This window comes from Gallinula chloropus (genome assembly GCF_964237585.1).
Source record: "Gallinula chloropus genome assembly, chromosome: 4".
Taxonomy (NCBI): Eukaryota; Metazoa; Chordata; class Aves; order Gruiformes; family Rallidae; genus Gallinula; species Gallinula chloropus.
This window is the reverse complement of record NC_140088.1, coordinates 37977046-37995674: the sequence shown is the minus strand read 5'-3', so window position 1 is coordinate 37995674 and position 18629 is coordinate 37977046. Positions and strand designations below refer to the sequence as shown.

The 18629-nt window shown below is 58.7% G+C and overlaps 3 protein-coding genes across 3 annotated transcripts; 2 read left to right on the top strand and 1 right to left on the bottom strand.

Annotated features, from left to right (window-relative positions):
- Positions 1–3384: 3384 nt before the first annotated feature.
- On the top strand, positions 3385–4447 carry LOC311191108 (mas-related G-protein coupled receptor member H-like; the record flags this gene model as incomplete). Its single annotated transcript, XM_084263206.1, has 1 exon — positions 3385–4447. One exon carries the CDS (start codon positions 3385–3387, stop codon positions 4348–4350), a length of 966 nt encoding a protein of 321 aa, XP_084119332.1. The 3' UTR covers positions 4351–4447.
- An 8319-nt stretch (positions 4448–12766) lies between these two features.
- Positions 12767–16046, bottom strand: LOC311191107 (mas-related G-protein coupled receptor member H-like; the record flags this gene model as incomplete). Its single annotated transcript, XM_084263205.1, has 4 exons — positions 12767–13736; positions 14015–14198; positions 15604–15713; positions 15922–16046. 4 exons carry the CDS (start codon positions 16044–16046, stop codon positions 12767–12769), a joined length of 1389 nt encoding a protein of 462 aa, XP_084119331.1.
- A 139-nt stretch (positions 16047–16185) lies between these two features.
- On the top strand, positions 16186–18085 carry RHOD (ras homolog family member D; the record flags this gene model as incomplete). The annotated part of the gene is made up of 5 exons (XM_084263752.1): positions 16186–16314; positions 16937–17024; positions 17306–17415; positions 17546–17680; positions 17801–18085. 5 exons carry the CDS (start codon positions 16186–16188, stop codon positions 17954–17956), a joined length of 618 nt encoding a protein of 205 aa, XP_084119878.1. The 3' UTR covers positions 17957–18085.
- Positions 18086–18629: the final 544 nt, after the last annotated feature.

Sequence of the window (18629 nt, the reverse complement as noted above, 5' to 3'; positions counted from 1 at the left end):
GTGCCCAGTACTGGCATCCTGAGGATACCACTGTGCTGCTTCTTGTCCCTTGGGTGCGGGTGAAGATCATGGAGCTCGATGTCTGGGGGCACAGGGCTGGGCTGAGTGCTTGGACTCAACTCCTGGCATGGGAAGCACATTTGGGGAACAGGACAGACCTTCTCCAGCATGAGAAGCTGACCAGCTGAAAAGGGGAGTGACAGAGCAACTTCGGTGGGAGTCTGATCTCCAGCCATGGTCAAACCACCACAGAAGGTTTGCTCTCCAGCCCCTTCCCCAGCCTGGTTGCCCTTCTCTTAACGTGCTCCAGGACCTCAAAGGCTTCTTATGCTGAGGGGTCCAGAACTCGATCAAGCACTCAAGGTGCGGCCTCACCAGTTCCCAGTATGGGGGCACAATCCCTGCCCTGGCCATGCTGTGTCTGACACAAGCCAGAATGCCATTGGCCTTCCTGGCCATCCGGGCACACTGCTGGTTCCTGGTCTGTCGCAGTCACCCAACACCCCCAGGCCCTTCTCCAGTTGCTCTGTCCCCAGTCTGTCGCGCTGCTCAGGGTCATTATGTCCTGAGGTTGTTGAGCCTCATCCCTTTGGTCTCAGCCCACAGATCCATCCTGACCAGGTCCCTCCAAAGAGCCTCCCCACCCTCAGGCAGATCAACCCTTCATCCCAGCTTCCCAACCTTACTGAGGGACCATCCACTCCGTTCATTCAGGTTGCTGATGAAGACACTAAAGATGCCCGGCCCCAGGACCGATCCTTGGGGAACACCACTGGTGGCCAGACGAACCAGCTCATGTCCCAGAGCCTCATCTCAGCCTAGCAGATCTCAGCCAAGGCTTTTGTGGGAGCCCTTGCCATGCCACCAGCTGGCCCCACGAGGCCTCTGCACTTCACTATGAGTTACCTTCACCATGTGGTCCATGCCAGGATTCCCAACAGGCATCCTCCTGCAGCACTGCAGGATCTGGAAGCAATCCCTGCCCCCAGCTGTTAGCCACCCCTCGACAGGCCGGCCACAATCCTGGAAATGCTCCCTACATCCCCTCACGTAAAAGCCAACCTGGTCTGAATTAGCCAAGCTGACTTCCCCCAATTAGGGACACTCCTGTTATAAAACGGCTGCACCAACTGTCGCGCCAGCAGCCGGCCAGGGATGGGACGGGGCGGGAGGTGATGTGGCAGCGATGTCACACCTGGGCCTGGAAGCTGGCTCCTGCCCACTGCAGGGAGGGACAGCGGCAGTGCGGCACTGGGGTCACATCCCCGGCAACACCTCCGCTCTCAGCCCCACACCTCTCCAAGGGGCCAAATCCACTGTGATGGGTGAGGGGACTGGCAAGGGGACTGGCACCACCTCATCCCCCAGCACCTCCCTGCCTGCAGCTGAGCGCTTTCGACTGCTCGTTTCCTCCCTCTGTCAGGGTCTCCTGGAAGAGACAAGGAGCCTTTCCCAAGCGAGGACACGCACCTCGGCCTCCTTCCCCAACAGCCGTAGATCCGCCCCCCGCAGCTCAGCATTGATTCGGGCTTGACCCAAAGCCACTCTCCGATTCCCTCCCTCTGCCTCCCACAGGGAGGTAAGGCAGGGCTCGTTCTGACTGCATCAGTCTCACAAATGGGTGCCAGAGCACTCGCTCTTCTCCCCTTCTTGCACCCCAGGGAAGATCAAAGCCAGGCAAGGATGGCAATAACCTTCCCACATGGATACCTTTTCACTTACACCCATTCCCAGGCAAGCCAAGAAAACGAGACCAGGGACGACCGGTCCTGGCTCTCCCATGTGAAGGACATGGGGAATGCAGCAGAGGATGCTGGGCCCTGCAGTCTGCACACTGCAGGACCAGGCTCTGGTTTGGTCCAGACACTGCTCACTGGACTGTGCTGGGAAAAGCGGCTACTTCCCTGTGCTGGGTACCGAACCTCACAAGATCAATGCGGCAGGGCAGGCAAAACGCTGGCAAGAGGGGCCAGACCCAAATCTGCCTCTTCATAACCTACCTTTGGCTCCCAGGCTGGAAGTCCAGGTGGTATCCCAGAGTTCCCAGTGAAACCACTCAACGGGGGCTCCCACCCAGGGCTGAAACTCTGGCACGTGACCCAAACCTGGCACCTCAGGAGGCCCGAGCTGGCAGGCAGCTCCACGCAGAGGTGTGAGGAGCGGCTGCGGCCCCATGTCACACAGAAATCTCTCACACTGTAATATAATCATAATTACCAGCAGTTAATCTGGTCTGTGATTGTATCCTGGCCGAAACCAACTGTTTGTTGTTCTTCACCTGGGCTGTCAAAGCCCACGTTCAAGCGAGAAATGCCAATTCTTGTCTGGGCTGTGCAGGTGCTCCCACAGGCCTGGGGGGTTTGGCGACGATCCCCATGCAGTTCCCAAAAAGGGAGGTGCTTCTGAGAAGCAGCCAGCCACCCCCTCAGCACTGCCAGCACCACCGGCACCTCCAGTATCACGATGTCCTGGCCAGCTCCCCAAGGGATGCTGAGGGCTGGGGAGGCAGGCGATGGACAGGAGAGAAATGAAGAAAATCAGAACGCTTCCCGGGGAGCAAAGGCAGTTGGCAGTGGGGTTGTCGTCTGGGCAGTGTTTCCCATCAGAAGAGAATGGGGAGGCATTCACAAAATTCTTCTTGCAGAGCTTCTGGCAAAAACCACTTCCTTTGTGGCAAGAGAGGAAAAAAAGCGAGATCAATAAAAACAAGGAAGAGGAGCTCTGACGTAGCTGCAGTTACAAAACTGTCCTGGACTCCCTCGTCACCTCACTGCAGCTGGGGGAGCGGCACGCACAGCCGAGGGGCGCAGCCAGGGACAGTGCATGGGAAGGAGCTTGTGCGACAGAAGCAGGGACCTCCCAGTGACCGAGCTACCTCCTTCTTCATGCAACTGTGCTGGCAGGACCTGGTCATGATAAAGATCCAGAGGGAGTGTGAGATGCCAAGACACCGGTGGTGATCTGCCTGAGCCCAGCTGGAAGGACAGCCCTTGCCTGCCGTCTCTCCAGAACTAACAGTTAAGTGACACCTTTGCCTTCCTCCCCACCCTACCTTCCCCTCCCCCAGTACCCACAGCCAGCAGCTACGCTCCCCCCACACTCCCCTGGGACAGGCAGTGCTCTCCCCATGTCCTCTTCCCACTGCCTTGTGCTTGTCTTCTGCATCTCCTGGTGATCGTCCCTCTCCCTCTCCTCCCGCCACCCTCTCCTACCCCACAGTGCCCCTCCCTAGTACGTCCCATTTTCTCCCCACTGATGGCTTCCCAGCACAGGGAGCTGGTGAGGGGCTGCACGGCTCAGCCCTGGCTTCTCCAAGCCACTAACTCCCTATCCGCTCCAACCACAGGCAGGGACCACATCCCATCACCTGCCCAGCATCCATCCATGGAGCTGAACCACATGTCCCCACCTTCAACATCACCCATGCTGATCAGCCATGAAGATGACGAGTGCTGGATAGATGTCACCGACCTGGCCATAGACAGTGTCACGCTGCTCATCTGCCTCTGCGGGCTGGTGGGGAACGGGGCCGTCCTCTGGCTCCTGGGCTTCAGAATCCGCAGGAATCCCATCACTGTCTACATCCTCAACCTGGCTGTTGCCGACCTCACCTTCCTCCTCTTCATGGTCGCCTCAGCCATCCTCTACATCATGAAGAATGTCTCCTGCACCACTGATGTGTCCATCGTGTACCTGAGGTCGCTTTTCCTGCTCTCGCTCTTCTCCTACAACATGGGTCTGTATCTCCTGACAGCCATCAGCATCGAGAGGTGTGTGTTCATCCTCTGCTCCAGCATTCACCGTCCCCAGTGCTTGTCTGCCGTGGTGTGCTCTCTGCTCTGGGCCCTCTCCATCGCTGTCATTGCTGCAGTGACTTCTCTGTGCCTGTGGCATGAGCATGAGCACTGCCAGATAGCTCTCATCTCCATGTACACCCTCAACTTCCTCATCTTTGCCCCACCCATGGTGATTTCCAGCACAATTCTCCTCATTAAGGTCCAGTGTGTCTCCCAGCAGTACCAACCCAGGAGGCTCTACATTGCCATCTTCCTCACTGTCCTCCTCTTCCTCCTCTTCGCTCTTCCTCTCAGCATCTGGAATTTCCTGCAGCAATTCGGCTACATCATCGTGCCCTCCCAGGTTGTTTTCCTGCTTGCCTGCATCAACAGCAGCCTCAACCCCTTCATCTACTTCTTGGTGGGGAGCTGCCGGAGACATTGCTCCTTGGGGTCCCTCCGGAACGCCTTATGGAGGGTCTTTGAGGAGCAGAAAGGCAACATGGCATGCAGCAATGACACTACAATGGATGCCCTGGCCCAGCCCTGTGAAGCCTTTCCACCACTCAGCTGAAGGCCCCGGGACAGCAACTGAGGGTTCCCTTGAGTACCCAGATGAGTAAATGTCCACGGCATTTCCCCCGAGGTCACCTTCACGCAGTGCAATCCTGTCCCACCCCTTCCATTCCTCCCCCTCGTCATCCCAGGTCCCCATGGGATGGATGCTCTGCAGGGAGCATGCAGAAGCATGGCATTTCTCCTCCCCTGCCGGCCCACCCAAGTCCCAGGGAACTTTTCTCACATGGGAAACATGCCCCTAGGTACTCTGCTCCTGAAACACTACTTCCCCCCTCCCTGCTCTTCAGGATGAGCATGGCCTTAGGGCAGGGGCACAGAGCAGGGTTAAAACCCCTTGGGTGTCCTAAGCCCCCATCTCCCATCCCATATGCCAGCCTATGCAGCCCCTCTGAGCTCTGCTTCTCTCCCACCTCCTGCAGTGCTGCCAGGGGGGGTGGGGGGGGGGTCCACTGCACCACACTGGGCTTGGGCAAGGTCCCACCACCCTCCCCTCACCCCGGTACCCGGTTCCTGTATCCCACTGCTGCCCGGTACTAATAAACAGCATCGCACACCCGGAGCTGCCGTCGGTCGTGTGCCAGCGCTCACCGGCTTCACCTGGGTCCTGCTGCCAGCCAGGGAGCAGGGGGTGGGATGGGGACACACATGTGACTCTTGCTCTCCTCAGTGAATGTGATGGCACTGCCCCCAGCTGGGAGTCAGGCAGCAGAGCCGGCGTGGGCTGGGACGGTGCAGCGGGAAGGGGACACCTGGGGGACCCCAGGCTGCCCAGTGCAGCCTCTCCCACTGGCATGGCTGGGACTGGTGCTCCTCCTGTCCTGATGAGTGCAGGCACCCGCATATTCCACCCCCTTGTCACCTCCACCATCCCCTGCCCCTTCACACCAGCGCCCCCACATCCCATGCCCCTGGCACCCCCACCATCCCTTGCCCCATCCCACCATCCCCTTCCACATCCACCTTCATCACCCTCCCCATCCTCTGCCCCTTCCCACCAGTCACCACCTCCCACACCAACCCTACCCCATCCCCCCCACCCCCCCCAGTGCAGCCCCCCACTAGGCCCCGGCCTGTAGTTCCAGAGCCTCCCCATGGGCTGCTCAGCCCGGGACACCCCATGGCATTTGGGGCTTGTGACATATTGTGGCACAGCCTCGGAGCAGGATGGGTGCCGAGACAACTTTATTACACTCTGCGCGCACATTTATTCCCGTAAGCCCCTCCCTCCCATTCCTCCCTCCCTCTCGTCCCTCCCTCCCTCCCGTCCCTCTGGGGATTTCCACAGTTTTCTCTTTGTGCTTTTCCACTGCCCCTCACCGCCTGTCCACACGCTGCCCCGTTGGCTGTTCTTCTGCCAGCCTGCTACTCCTGTGGGCACTGCTCCCACCACTTGTTCATCAAGGCCTCGTGGCTTCCCAAAGTCTTGTCAGGGACGGTGGGCTGGTATCACCTGCTCCTCCATCTCCCAGGCTTCCCCAAAGTCTTATCAGGGGTGGCAGGATAATACCGCCTGCCCCTCCAACTCCCACATCTCCCCCTTCTTTGTTTTACACAGATACCTGCAACACCTGCTTGATCGCATTAGTAACAGCCAAGCCAGGTAGCTTCAATAAACACCAAACACACACTGAGATACTACAAGAAGTAAGTACAGTAACACAGCCGTGGCCAACGGCCTTTTGACCCAGGCCCTGAGTCCAGCAAGCCATCCTGCAAAGAGGTTCCAACCTGTTTCCACTTGCAACTGTTGGGTCAACTGCATACTTGGAACAGTCGGAGGGATTCATAAAACACAGCCTGTCAAAACAAAGCCCATCAAAGATTCTAAAATTCGGCCTTAGGGCCTCAGTCCTCCCCAGAGGCATGCGTCGCCCTCTTTGCCTGATGATTGATAGTGCAATGAGTGCGGGAGTGGTTCAGTATCATAGAAGTATTGGGTGTTAAAAGGGTTAGTCGTCCAAGACTGCAGGATCCCCCCGTTATATGGGACAGCAGGATTGCGCCCCAAGCGTGATCCCCACATATCAACCCCCCAGGTCACTGGAGCATTCGTGGATCACAAAATGTTCCCAGAGGTGTAATTACACCATAGTGACGCATCCCAGTGCACTGGCAATGATGGTGTCACATCAGTTCTCAGGGAGGTGTTTGTCCCTGTATAATTAAAATGTAATTAGACATCCATTTTTATTGATCCCAACAAGTCTAGCTCCTGGGGCTCCATGGTATCCACCCATCCCAGCTGTCAACAGGAGCACTGAGGACAGGCGATGTCAACGGTATCGCCCACTCACCCAGTGGAACGCTCACCAGACAGGTGCTGAACGGATTCGTGGGTGAACTAGTGGGTAATCAAAACGTGTCTTGCCCCGTTACGTTGGCAAGTGCTACCCAGACATTGTGCTTCAGGTGTGAAGGGATCCATGGCATTGTTAGTCCACCTGCAATAAAGATGCTCGTCAAGATGCCAAAGTGAGTGCTGGATGGATCGACTGCGGGCAGTTATCTGTGAAGACACAAACACAACCTCTTCCACCGGTTACTAAAGGGATGCCCTGACCCCATTGTCGAGTTGCCGGGTCGCAGACCTCTACCAAGCCCTTGCCTAGATCCCCCTGTGAGCACTGACAAAAATGTCGTACTGCTGGAGGCATATCATTGACCTCTTGATTTAAAACATTAAGAACATCAAGAGCTTTCTGTAATTGCTGCTGGGAAGAGTATCCCTCACTGCCCCTTTTTTTGTTTCGTGGGCATCGCGGGCATCAGGGTGCCATGAGTACACCCCACGATGGGAGACTGAGGGATACCTGTGCAGTGCTTTACTCCCCACTGCTGCAGAGGGGCGGTGGTGGTGTGAGAAACATACCCTGGCCCATTGCCAGTTTTTATCTGCACAGCGACTCCTGATGCTGCAAGTGCCACTAACAGGTGACACCAGACGTCCCGTGCCTTTTCTCCTGTGTGTGCTGATGCAAAAAGACACATGGAAAACATATCAATAGAAACATGGATGTATTTTAAAACAGCCAAATTCACTGATGTGTGTGACCTCTGTTTGCCAAATTTGAAGGGGTGCCAGGCCTCAAGGGGTGACCCCACAGGAGGTACTACAGCAGCAGGCCAGCAATCAGGGCAAGCTTGGGCAGTCTGTCGTGCTTCATCCCAGGAAAGGCGGAATTCGTGGTGTGTTTGCACTTTGGTGACAGGTGTGCGACAAATGCGCTCGCTGAAACACATCAGGGAGGGCAACTGTTCCAGCAAGAGCATCAGACAGTTGGTTTCCCTGTGCCGTGGGTCCAGGCAGGGCCACATGGGATCTATTGTGCGTTATAAAATAGGGGTGGCATCACTGGTTCTATAGACTTCAGAGTTCTCTAAGCAAAGCATAAAGAGAGGGGTTTCCTACGTCCTTGAGGTAAGGCCCCTCTAAGCAGACAGATAGGCCAGTATCATATGCTGAGCCAGAAACAATATAGAGCGGTTGAGGAAATCTACAGAAGCACCAGACCACAGCTACAAGCCCTGCAACTTGTGGGGGCCCGGACACCTCGATATCATTTTCCCAATCTCCCGCTGAGTTCCTCCATACTGTAACTGAATTCCCTGTTTTTCCAGAACCATCTGTAAACAGGGTGAGGGCATGGAGAATAAGTGTCAAACTGAGGTTGGAATCCTTCATCGATACATTAAAGCCTAAAGTCACAAATAATCGATGATGTGGAAGGTGTACTGAAACCAGCCAGTACAGTTTGAAGAGGTTGATTGGACTGTAAAAGCCAGTCTACTTGATGTTTTGTCATTGGCAGGATGATTGAGTGTGGATCATACCCCATCAGGGATACCAAGGGAGAATGCCCCCCCGCCCCCCCCCCCGATATCAGCATTGCTATTAATCCATTCCAAGATCACAAGCGGGTCTTTGGCTCTAGGATCCCACTGTCCTAAAAGTCCAAAGGGTTGGAAGAGTGAATGTATAACATATAAGGTAACATGTAAATTCTCCTGTACCCTATGGCTTTGTCACTCATTCAAGGCTCGTGATACTCATAATGATGATTCCTTTCAAGATCCCCCTTCAGTAGTTGAAACAACGGATGTTGTTTCAAGCCAAACAGGGGTTGAACCCAATTTAGTGCTCCAAATAATTTTTGTAGATCATTAAGAGTCTTTATCTGAGGGAAGAATTTCACTTTCCGTGGCATAATGTTTTGATCATAGATCTTCCAGCCTAGGTATTGCCAAGGGGACACAGTTTGGACCTTTTCTGGAGTAACACAGAGTCCAGCGGCCTGAGAAACAGCGCATACAGTTTCTGTGTTTTCTTCTTGTGTCTGAGATGCAACCAAAATACCATCCATGTAGTGATAAATCAGGACTTGCAGATAATTTCGGTGCACAAGGGTCAATGCCTGAGCAACGAACCATTAACAGACAGTAGGGCTCTTGTACGTGCCTGTGGCAAGACAGCCCAGTGATATCTTTGATGTGGTTCCGCTGCATTTTCTGATGGGACAGAAAACACAAAGCTGAGTGCATCCAAGGGATTTAAAGGTATGGTAAAAACCCAGTCCTTTCAGTCAATTACTGTCATCTGCCATCGTTGAGGAAGCATGGCAAGGGAAGGTAGCCCAGGCTGCAGGGCTCCCATGGGGTCGATGACAGTGTTGATTCATCTGAGATCCAGCAGCAAATGCCACTTCCCGCCCTTCTTCGGGATGACAAAAACTGGAGCATTCCATGGGCTGGTGGATGGAACAATCCGACCAGCATGGAGCTGTTCTGCTACGAGAATCCTGAGTTGTCGCAGCTTCTCCTGTGACAAAGGCCACTGATCCACCCAGACAGGACTATTAGTTTTCCAGGGAAGGGCAGGAGTTTGCTGCATGTCAGCAGCCCCTATTGTAAATTCATTCCAAGCTTCATCTCCCATCAGCCGAGTACATCACGACCCCACAGACAGGATGGAAGGGGGAGCACGAACGATCTGACAGCTGCCATTCACCCCTCTGGCTCCGGGATGACTATCGCATCCTGGCCCTGTCGCAGGGCAGCAGCTCTACCCACACCAGCCAAGGTGGCTGTGGACTGTACCAACAACGAGGACGTCGGCCAGGCTGTTGCAGCGGTGATTGTAACATCAGCGCCACTGGCCACGAGACCACAGAGTGCGACTGGGGCCTTGAGTCAAGAATGCTGGAGTCTACAAGTCAACACGGGGCACCGCGATTCAATTGCTGTGCCCAGAAGATTTGAGGAGGTCCCGTAGAACTGAACTCCCCAGTACCTCCAGCTCGCTTGGCAATGTTGGGTGGACTGGCCTTAAAGTAAATTAATGGCGCTATTCGGGTACCCCTAGGGATACAGCATGGCAGACCAGGTGCCCAAACCATCGTTTTTACTCCCTCCTCGTAATCAGCATCAGTGAATCTTGGAATTACAGAGAGTCCTTGCAGAGAGGTCACTGATCTGCCTATCAACAAGGCACTTGTTCCATGGCCCAGAGGCCCTTTTAAGCCCATGAGGATGACTTGAACCTTAGTATCGCTTAATTCTGTGCCGCAGCCGGTGGATAGATCCACTCCAGCGCTTCCTGCGGTACTGGTGAAGAGATGATTGGCGCCGTTGGAAGGTTCCTGGGGTGCACTTGGGTCGTTGCACAGCCCTTGGGCGTGCTGTGGTTCCGGTTTCTCAGTGACAATAGTCACTGTCTATGTCAAATTTAGGGTGGCATTGATTGGCGAAGTGTTGCCCCTTCCGACAACAAGGGCACAGCCCGGGTGGCTGAGCACTTTTCAGTGCCCCGGGGACAGTTCTTCTTGAAATGTCCCTCCTTCCCACAGGCAAACCACCTTGTCTCTATCGCAATATTTCGGAGCTGCATAAGTCCTTCTACAGGTATGTCCGCCTGACTGGCGGGGGACAAATACTCTCCCCTCTCCCACAAGTGCTTCCTTCCATGCCAGCCCGCCCCTTCGGGGTGCCGTGTGCTGTCCCCGGCTATGGAGGGACTGCACGGTGGGCGACTCGCGCCATTCAGTGGTAAAGATGGCGTATTGCATGGGGATAACAACACGCAAGCCATCAGCTTCCAGTCATAGGGACATGCACGTCAGCGACGCCTTCCGGCAGAGCCCTTGCGAACGGGGCGGTCAGCCCCCCCCAGACTTGGCACGGATGGTGACTTGTCACAGACTTCCCAAGCTCCAGGAATTTCATAGTCCAAAGGCTGCCAGTGGGGACCGTGCTGACGGCTGAGTGACACCGGGAATGCGTTCAGCATCTCAGCATCGCCCTCCTCCCGGGCCCTCCAGCAGATGTCACACCAATGATCTGGGGGGTTGGGTGGGAACAGGCCTGGCTCTTCCACAGGGTCCACAGCTCCCAAATGGAGGGGATCGTTGGGAGGCTCTGAGTGGAAAGGGCCACCAGGAAGTTTCCCGCCTGTCTCTCCCTCAGAGGGAGGTGCTGTGGGTGGCAGTGGTGCCTCTGCTCAGTCGGGGAGCAGAACCCTCAGAGCCAACATAGGCTTTCAAGGCCTGATAAAGAGTTCACCACAGCCCCAAAAGACTGGCTGCAGCCTTATTGTTCCTGGTGACCTTGTCCCATAGTAGGACTCCTGTTTCATCCCACAGCTTTGGGACACAGACGGTGTGGGTGTTCAGTCGGGGCTCGTGCTCCCCAGCCCATATCAACACACATTTCAAATCGGCTTCGTCCAGGGCCCGTCCCTCCTTTCCCAAAATATGTTTCAGTCCTTTGGTGATATTCTGTTGCCCTGTTGGGATGGAATTCCCCATCGCATTCTCGGCTGCTCACCTCCTGTCCAGCAGCCCGGCAATTTGCAGTGCACCTGGGCTTCCTCATAGCCTCTCGTTCAGCCCCACCGGCACGACACTCAGTCCTGTCGTCTTATTCCAGCCCCACGAATTCGGGCGCCATTTGTGACATATTGTGGCACGGCCTCGGAGCAGGACGGGTGCTGGGACAACTTTATTACACTCTGCGAGCACATTTATTCCCACAAGCCCCTCCCTCCCGTCCCTCTGGGAATTTCCACAGTTTCTCTTTGTGCTTTTCCACTGCCCCTCACCGCCTGTCCACGCGCCACCCCATCGGCTGTTCTGCCGCCCTGCTACTCCTGTGGGCACTGCTCCCACTGCTTGTTCGTCAAGGCCTCGTGGCTCCCCAAAGTCTTGTCAGGGACTGTGGGCTGGTATCACCCGCTCCTCCATCTCCCAGGCTTCCCCAAAGTCTTATCAGGGACGACAGGCTGATGTCACCCGCTCCTCTATCTCCCAGGCTTCCCCAAAGTCTTATCAGGGAGGGCAGGCTGATACCACCTGCCCCTCCAACTCCCACAGTGGGGCTGTGCCTTTTTGGATACCCCCCCCACCCCGCAGAGACTCAGCCCCGGTGCTCCAGCCCCCCGCAAACCGCTCCCCGCCCCCGCGATGGGCCGGAGAGGAGCGAGAGGCAGCGGCCGGAGCCAGCGGCGTTTCTTGGGGCGGGAGCAGCGGGTCGAGGCCGGGCAGGGCAGCGCGGCCCGGGACGGACGGACGGACAGGGGCTTTGCCGGGGTTCCCGCGGACAGCGCCCGGACCAGGGTGGTAGAAGCGGGGCCATCGGGCACCGTCCGCAGGAGCCCCGCACCGAGTCCCGGGGTCCCGCTGCCCCCAGAGCTGGGGCAGGAGGGGCAGGGCAGTCCCCGGAGCGTGCCGGAGCTCTCCCCTCTCCTCTTCCCTCGCTGGAGGGCAGCAGAGCCCCGCGCTCGGAGCTGGGCGGCGGGACGGGGTGGGGTGGGGATGGGGATGGGCTGGGGTAGGGATGGAATTGGAGATGGGGATGGGGATGGGCTGGACTGGAATTGGGGATGGGGGTGGGCTAGGATAGGGGTGGAATTGGGAATGGGGAGGGGATAGGGATGGGATAGAGATGGAATTGGGGATGGGATAGGGATGGATTTGGGGATGGGGATGGAATAGGGAAGGAATTGGGGATAAAGATGGGATGGGATGGAATTGGAAATGGGATGGGGATAAGGATAGGAGTGGAATTTGGGATGGGATGGGGATTGGATCAGAAGGGATGGGGATGGAATTATGGAGGGAGTGGGAATGGGATAGGGTGGGGATGGGATGGGGATGGAGTTGGGAATGGGGTGGGGGTTGGATCAGAAGGGATGGGGATGAAATTGGGGATGGGATAGGGGTGGAATTGGGGATGGGATGGAAATAGAATGAGGATGGGGACGGGAATAGAATGAGGATGGGGACGGGATGAGGGATAGAATTAGGGATGGGGAATGCAGATGGGATCATCCCAACACGCAGCCACAGGAAGGAGAAAGGGTGGGCAGCTGAGCATGAAGCTGGGGTGGGCAGCACAGCCCGTGTGATCACAGTGGCATCTTAGCTGGAGATCGTGGTGACGCCTGTCTCTTCAAAGACCCTCCGGAAGGCATCATGGAAGGACACCAAGGAGCACTGCCTCCGGCAGCTCCCCACCAAGAAGTAGATGAAGGGGTTGATGCTGCTGTTGATGCAGGCGAGCAGGAAAAAAACCTGGGAGTGCTCGGTGATGTAGCCAAATTGCTGCAGGAAATTCCAGATGCTGAGAGGAACCCCAAAGATGAGAAAGAAAAGGACAGTGAGGAAGATAACAATGTAGAGCCTTTTGGGTTGACGCTGCCTTGAGCTACACTGGACCTTAATAAACAGGATCACGTTGGAAATGACCATGGGTGGAGCAAAGATGAGGAAGTTGAGGGTGTACATGGAGATGAGAGCTATTCGGCAGTGCTCATGCTCATGCCACAGGCACAGAGAAGTCACTGCAGCAATGACAGCGATGGAGAGGGCCCAGAGCAGAGAGCACACCACGGCAGACAAGCACTGGGGACGGCGACAGCGGTACCACAGCGGGCAGAGTATGGACACACACCTCTCGATGCTGATGGCTGTCAGGAGATACAGACCCATGTTGTAGGAGAAGAGTGAGAGCAGGAAAAGCGACCTCAGGTACACGATGGCCACATCAGTGGAGCAGGAGACATTCTTCATGATGTAGAGGATGGCTGAGGCGACCATGAAGAGGAGGAAGGTGAGGTCGGCAACAGCCAGGTTGAGGACGTAGACAGTGATGGGATTCCTGCGGATTCTGAAGCCCAGGAGCCAGAGGACGGCCCCGTTCCCCACCAGCCCGCAGAGGCAGATGAGCAGCGTGACACTGTCTATGGCCAGGTCGGAGACTTCTAACCAGCACTCGTCATCTTCATGGCTGATCAGCATGGGTGATGTTGAAGGTGGGGACATGTGGTTCAGCTCCATGGTGAGAGGGGGGAGGGGGGAGGTAGGATGTGGTCCCCGGCTGCTGTCGGAGCTGAAGAGGAGTTAGTGGGACCCCAAAGGATGTGTCAGGGAGAGCGGTCCCGGCTACATGGCGCAGCAGGGCTGGGGATGAGGGGTGATGGGAGGGGTGGGAGGCAGCTGTCTCACCTGTGATGGGCTGGGGGGGGGGAGGGTGAACGCGGAGGAAAGGTTGGAGGGGCTCCAGGCACCCTGAGCAGGGGCACACGTGGGAGCGGTGAGAGGGGCTGCGGGGAGCTCAGGGGAGACGCGAGCAGCTCGCAGGGCTGGGCTCCGGTCCCGACCCCCTACCTTTCCAGGCAGCAGCCTGAGGCCAGCCTGCCCACGCATCCGAGCAGGGCACGCTCCCTCCCTCCGGCTCTCCTTGCCACAGTCTTCTCAGATGAGGAGAACTCGGGGGAGGGTGGTCTCCGCGTCCTCAGAAGACCCGAGCAGCCCGTCTCTCCTCCAAATAAAGCTGCTCTTTGGGGCGTTTCTGCAAGATCACGGGTCAGGTGGTAAGGGGGCGGTGGGCAGTTTCAGAGACACAGGCTGCATCACCAAGCCTCTTCTCCTGTCAAATTCCTGTCGGTCTTGCGGGAAAGGAAATGTTTTGTCCAAGGGAATACCCCAGAGGACGCCTACTGCAGCCGCTACATCTTGCTGTGAAAGAATCTCGATGCTTTTAGGATTCAACCTGATATCTCATTAGACTGGTAATTACCACCTTCCTAATTGTTTTATTGTGCTCCAGTCTCCTCCCCCCACCCTGGCCTGATGTTGGCATCCTTCTAAGGCTGTTGATTACTGCAGGCATTTGCTTCCCAGCCTCCCCCACTGCTATTTCTTCTCCATCTTTGGCATGCATCCGGCCTGGGTAGGAATTTGGTGTTGGAACCATCAGTTCAGATTTCCCACGGTTGGTCTGGGGGCCACAGTGCCCTCCTGGCTGGGCTGGTGCCCACCAAAGGAGGCTAGGGGGAGTGGGAGGCAGTATTGGTGGTAGGAGAGCAGGACATGAGGCAGCCACAGGGCTGAGGGGAACGGCGGGGACTGGCATATGATCCCCCGCCTCGCAGAAGCACCCACTCATCCCTGACTTGGGATGGCATAGGAGAGCACTGACCAGCAGGGTCAGGGTCAGGTGCAGGGGACCTTCAAGCTGGGATGTGAGGGGTATGGTCTGTCCTTCCTCCCCAGAGTAGGACCAGCTGCCCTCCATGTTCCCGTGGGTGGGGGGACACGAAGAGTCGGCAGGCAAAGCACTACCCCCAGTACAGAGTGCCCTCTGCTTCTCCAGCAAGGACAGAGAGCTGATTCTGCTGCTCATTAAGCTGGCTAATTGCTGCTAGGACTGCTGAACCCCCTGCCTGGCTCACCTGGTGCACCCACAGCAGTTCTGCAGGAGCCAGCGGGAGGGGACACCCCACATCCCAGATCCCTCACATCTGAGCATCCTCTAAGCTCCCAGCTCCCAGAGCCCAGCCACAGAGGTCCTGGTCCAGGGGGAGGTGGTCAAAGTCAATGCAGGGTCCACACACGGCACCATCTGGGCCCCTGGGAAGAGCGTGGGGCTGGCAAGTCCCCGAGCAAAGTGGGGTGCTGCAGCCTGTCCCCGCCAGCGCGCCAGGGTCACCAGGAACAGATCATGGGCTGGAGATAGGGCTTCCTGGTAGGACACGGCTCGGCTCGGCACCGCCAGGCACGGCGCAGCACATGACGAAAGGGGTGGCACTGGGAGGGGGGGTGCTGGAGCTGTGAGTCACCCCCCCCGGCACCTCACTCCACCCTGGACTTTGCCTCCCATGGATGCTGAGAGCAATAAACCCCAGAGTCTGGGGCGGCCCATGCCTGCGGCGGGCACTGAGCACTCGGGGGCACACGCGTGTGTTCGCACGCACGAGGGTGGGAGCGTGGGGCCGTGTGCAGGAGGGAGGCGCGGGCGCGCGAGGGCGAGCCGTGCAAGCGCGTGCCTGGGCGCGTGCGTACCCCGGCGGGCGGGCGAGGAATCCTGCGTGTGCAAGGAGGGCTGAGGGTGCACAACGGAGCTGCACACGTAGGATGGAGCCACGCACGCGTGCCCGTGCGTGCAACAGGCGGCTGCACACGTGTGCAAGGGGGGCGCGGTGGGAAGGAGCGGGGTAGGAAGGGAGTGCGGCGTGTCCGCACGCGTGTGCGGCAGAGTGAGCAGCGTGTGCCCTGCGGGCAGCAGCACCCACCTGCCGAAGGGGGCCCGGGCACACGCATGGAGCCGCCCCGCACACCGCAGGCAGGGTGCTGCGAGCGTGACGCGATGCCCGTACGTGCATGGGCACCCTGCCAGCGGTACCGCCGTCGCCGCCATGGCCCCAACCCCGATGGGTGATGCGGGCGGGTGCAGCAGGCGGGTGGCAGCCACACCCTGGGCCGGGCGGGTGACTCTGGCCACCTGTGCCCATCCCCGCTGAGGCCCGGCAGGTTGTGTGGCCCTGCCGGCTGCCCCCATGCAGCAGGAGTGTGGGGAGCAGAGCCCAGGGCCCCCCGAGGCCGAGGTCAAGGCCGTCATCGTCGGGGACGGGGGCTGCGGGAAGACGTCTCTGCTGCTGGCCTTCGCCAGCGGTGACTTCCCCAAGGTACCGTCCCGCCTGTCCCCGTGGGTCCCTGTCATGGGTGGGGGGGGGGGTCAGGGTTCCCTGCGCGACGCCCCACACCGACCTGATGAGGAATGGGGGGTACTGCGGGGAGCGGCAGCAGGGGCAAAGGGTGGCTGACGTGGGGCAGGATGGGAACAGCAGTGGCAGCAGAGTCCTTTGCAGCGGGATGTGGGGGAGGGGAGGCTGGGGCAAGGGGTGGCCCAGCCTGGGGGTGACAGGGGTTCGGGAGGGGTCGTCTCAGTGGGTGGATGGTCACCTCTGTGTCTTGTCTCTGTGTCTTGTGACAGGGAGCGATGCCTGTTCCACAGGGAGGGCACGTATGGGACCTGGGGAGGGGGGTTGGGAGTGGGGGATAGCCTGTGGACACCCCAGGACCACCTGAGGGCTGACACTGCCCTGGGCTGAGGGGGCACAGTCCCAGGGCAGTGGAGGACACAAAGAGCACCTGGGGGGGCACCACCATCTCCTGCCTCCCTGTTTCCCACTCTTGAGCCCAGGTACCTCCCGGTGCCCTGTCCCCCACCCCCAATGGGGGTTCCCTCCACCATTGTCCCCCCCACAAACAGCACGACCTGTCTCATGCCCCCTCCACCCCTGGCAGGCCTACATCCCCACCGTGTTTGAGAAGTACACAGCGTCCCTCCACGTCGGCAGCAAGCTGGTGAAGATCCACCTCTGGGACACTGCAGGTGGGACGGGGGGGGACAGGGTGGACAGTGATGTCATCGTGTCTGTGTGTGTCCCAGCCCATGGGTTTTGGGATGTCTTATACCTCGCAGGGGTGTTGAGGGGTTGCAGGGGAGACAGGTTGTTAACCCACAGCTGGCCAGCCACTGGTCCCAAGGATGTCCCTCTCAGCAGTACCACTCTGCTGTCCCCAGAGCCCCCCAGGTGCCCAAGCTGGGGGGGGGACCCAGCCCCCAGCCCAGCAGGGAACTGGTGTGCCATGGTTTTCTTCTCCGCTCGGCAGGACAGGAAGACTATGACAGGCTTCGCCCGCTGTCCTACTCTGACGCCAACGTTGTCCTCATCTGCTTTGACGTCACCAGCCCCAACAGCTACGACAACATCTCCACAAAGGTAACACAGCCCCTGGGGCAGGGGTGGGGGAAAGGGGGTGTGTCCTCTCTGTGGGAGGTGGCGTGGAGCCAGAGCTACCCCCCACCCTGTGTCCCCATCCCTGGGGTGACACGTCCCCCGCATCCCGCAGTGGTACCCGGAGGTGAACCACTTCTGCAAGGGCGTCCCGGTGCTTCTGGTGGGCTGCAAGACGGACCTGCGGCAGGACCAGGAGGCTCCGCGCAAGCCCCAGGAGGGACGCTCCGACCACATCACCCGCCATCAGGCAAGTGCCACCCACCACCCCACAGGCACAGGGGGTGGCCAGGGAAGGCGGTCGGTTGTCGGTGGAAGTGGTGGGGTTGGGGTGGGTCGGTTGGTCTGACCCCCCCCCCGTTTCCCGCAGGGAGAGGCCATGGCCCGGCAGATCCGCGCCCTGTGCTACTTGGAGTGTTCGGCCAAGTACCAGGAGAACATCAGGGACATCTTCACGGAGGCCTGCCGTGCCGCCCTGGGTACCGCCCGCCGCAGGCGACGCAGGAGGGGCTGCGTGCTCTGCTGACCACCCCACTTCCCCCAAAGAACTCCAAAACCTCCAGGGACCAGCGGCTACAACCCTCCAGCACCCCTCCTGCCTGCAACAGCAGCTCCCACCGGGGGCTGAGGGGCTCCAACCGGTCCCGGAGCGAACGCACCGATGCGATTTTGGGATGGGGAAGGAGGATGGGGGGAGAAGGGGGGGGTGTGACACAGGGATGCGGTTCTTGCCATTAAAGCTGATGGCTCCTTGGTGCGGATCTGCAGGAAAGGAGGCGACGGTACCGGGGTGGGAGGTGGGGGGTGGGCGGGCGGGGTAGAGGCTCCGGTAACGGAACGGAGAGGCTGCGGGAGGGCAGTACCGGGAACCGGCAGCGGGGAAACACGCGTCTCCCGGTACCGCCGCGCCGGCGAGCACGTGTCCGCACCGCTCTCTGCGCGTGCACACACGTACACACGCATAACGGCAGCTCCCGTGCGTGTGTGTATGGGGGGGGGGTCCCGGTGCCTCCCGGTGCTCGGCCTGCAGCCCAGCCCGCGCGTACCGCTGACAGGGGACCAGCGGCGGAGCCGTGCGCATGCGCAGAGAGGTAAGGGGGCGCGGCCCCAGGGAGGGGGCAGAACCACTGTGGGGCGGAGGAGCCAATAGGGGGGCGGAGGAGCCAATAGGGAGACGGAGGAGCCAATAGGGAGGGGGA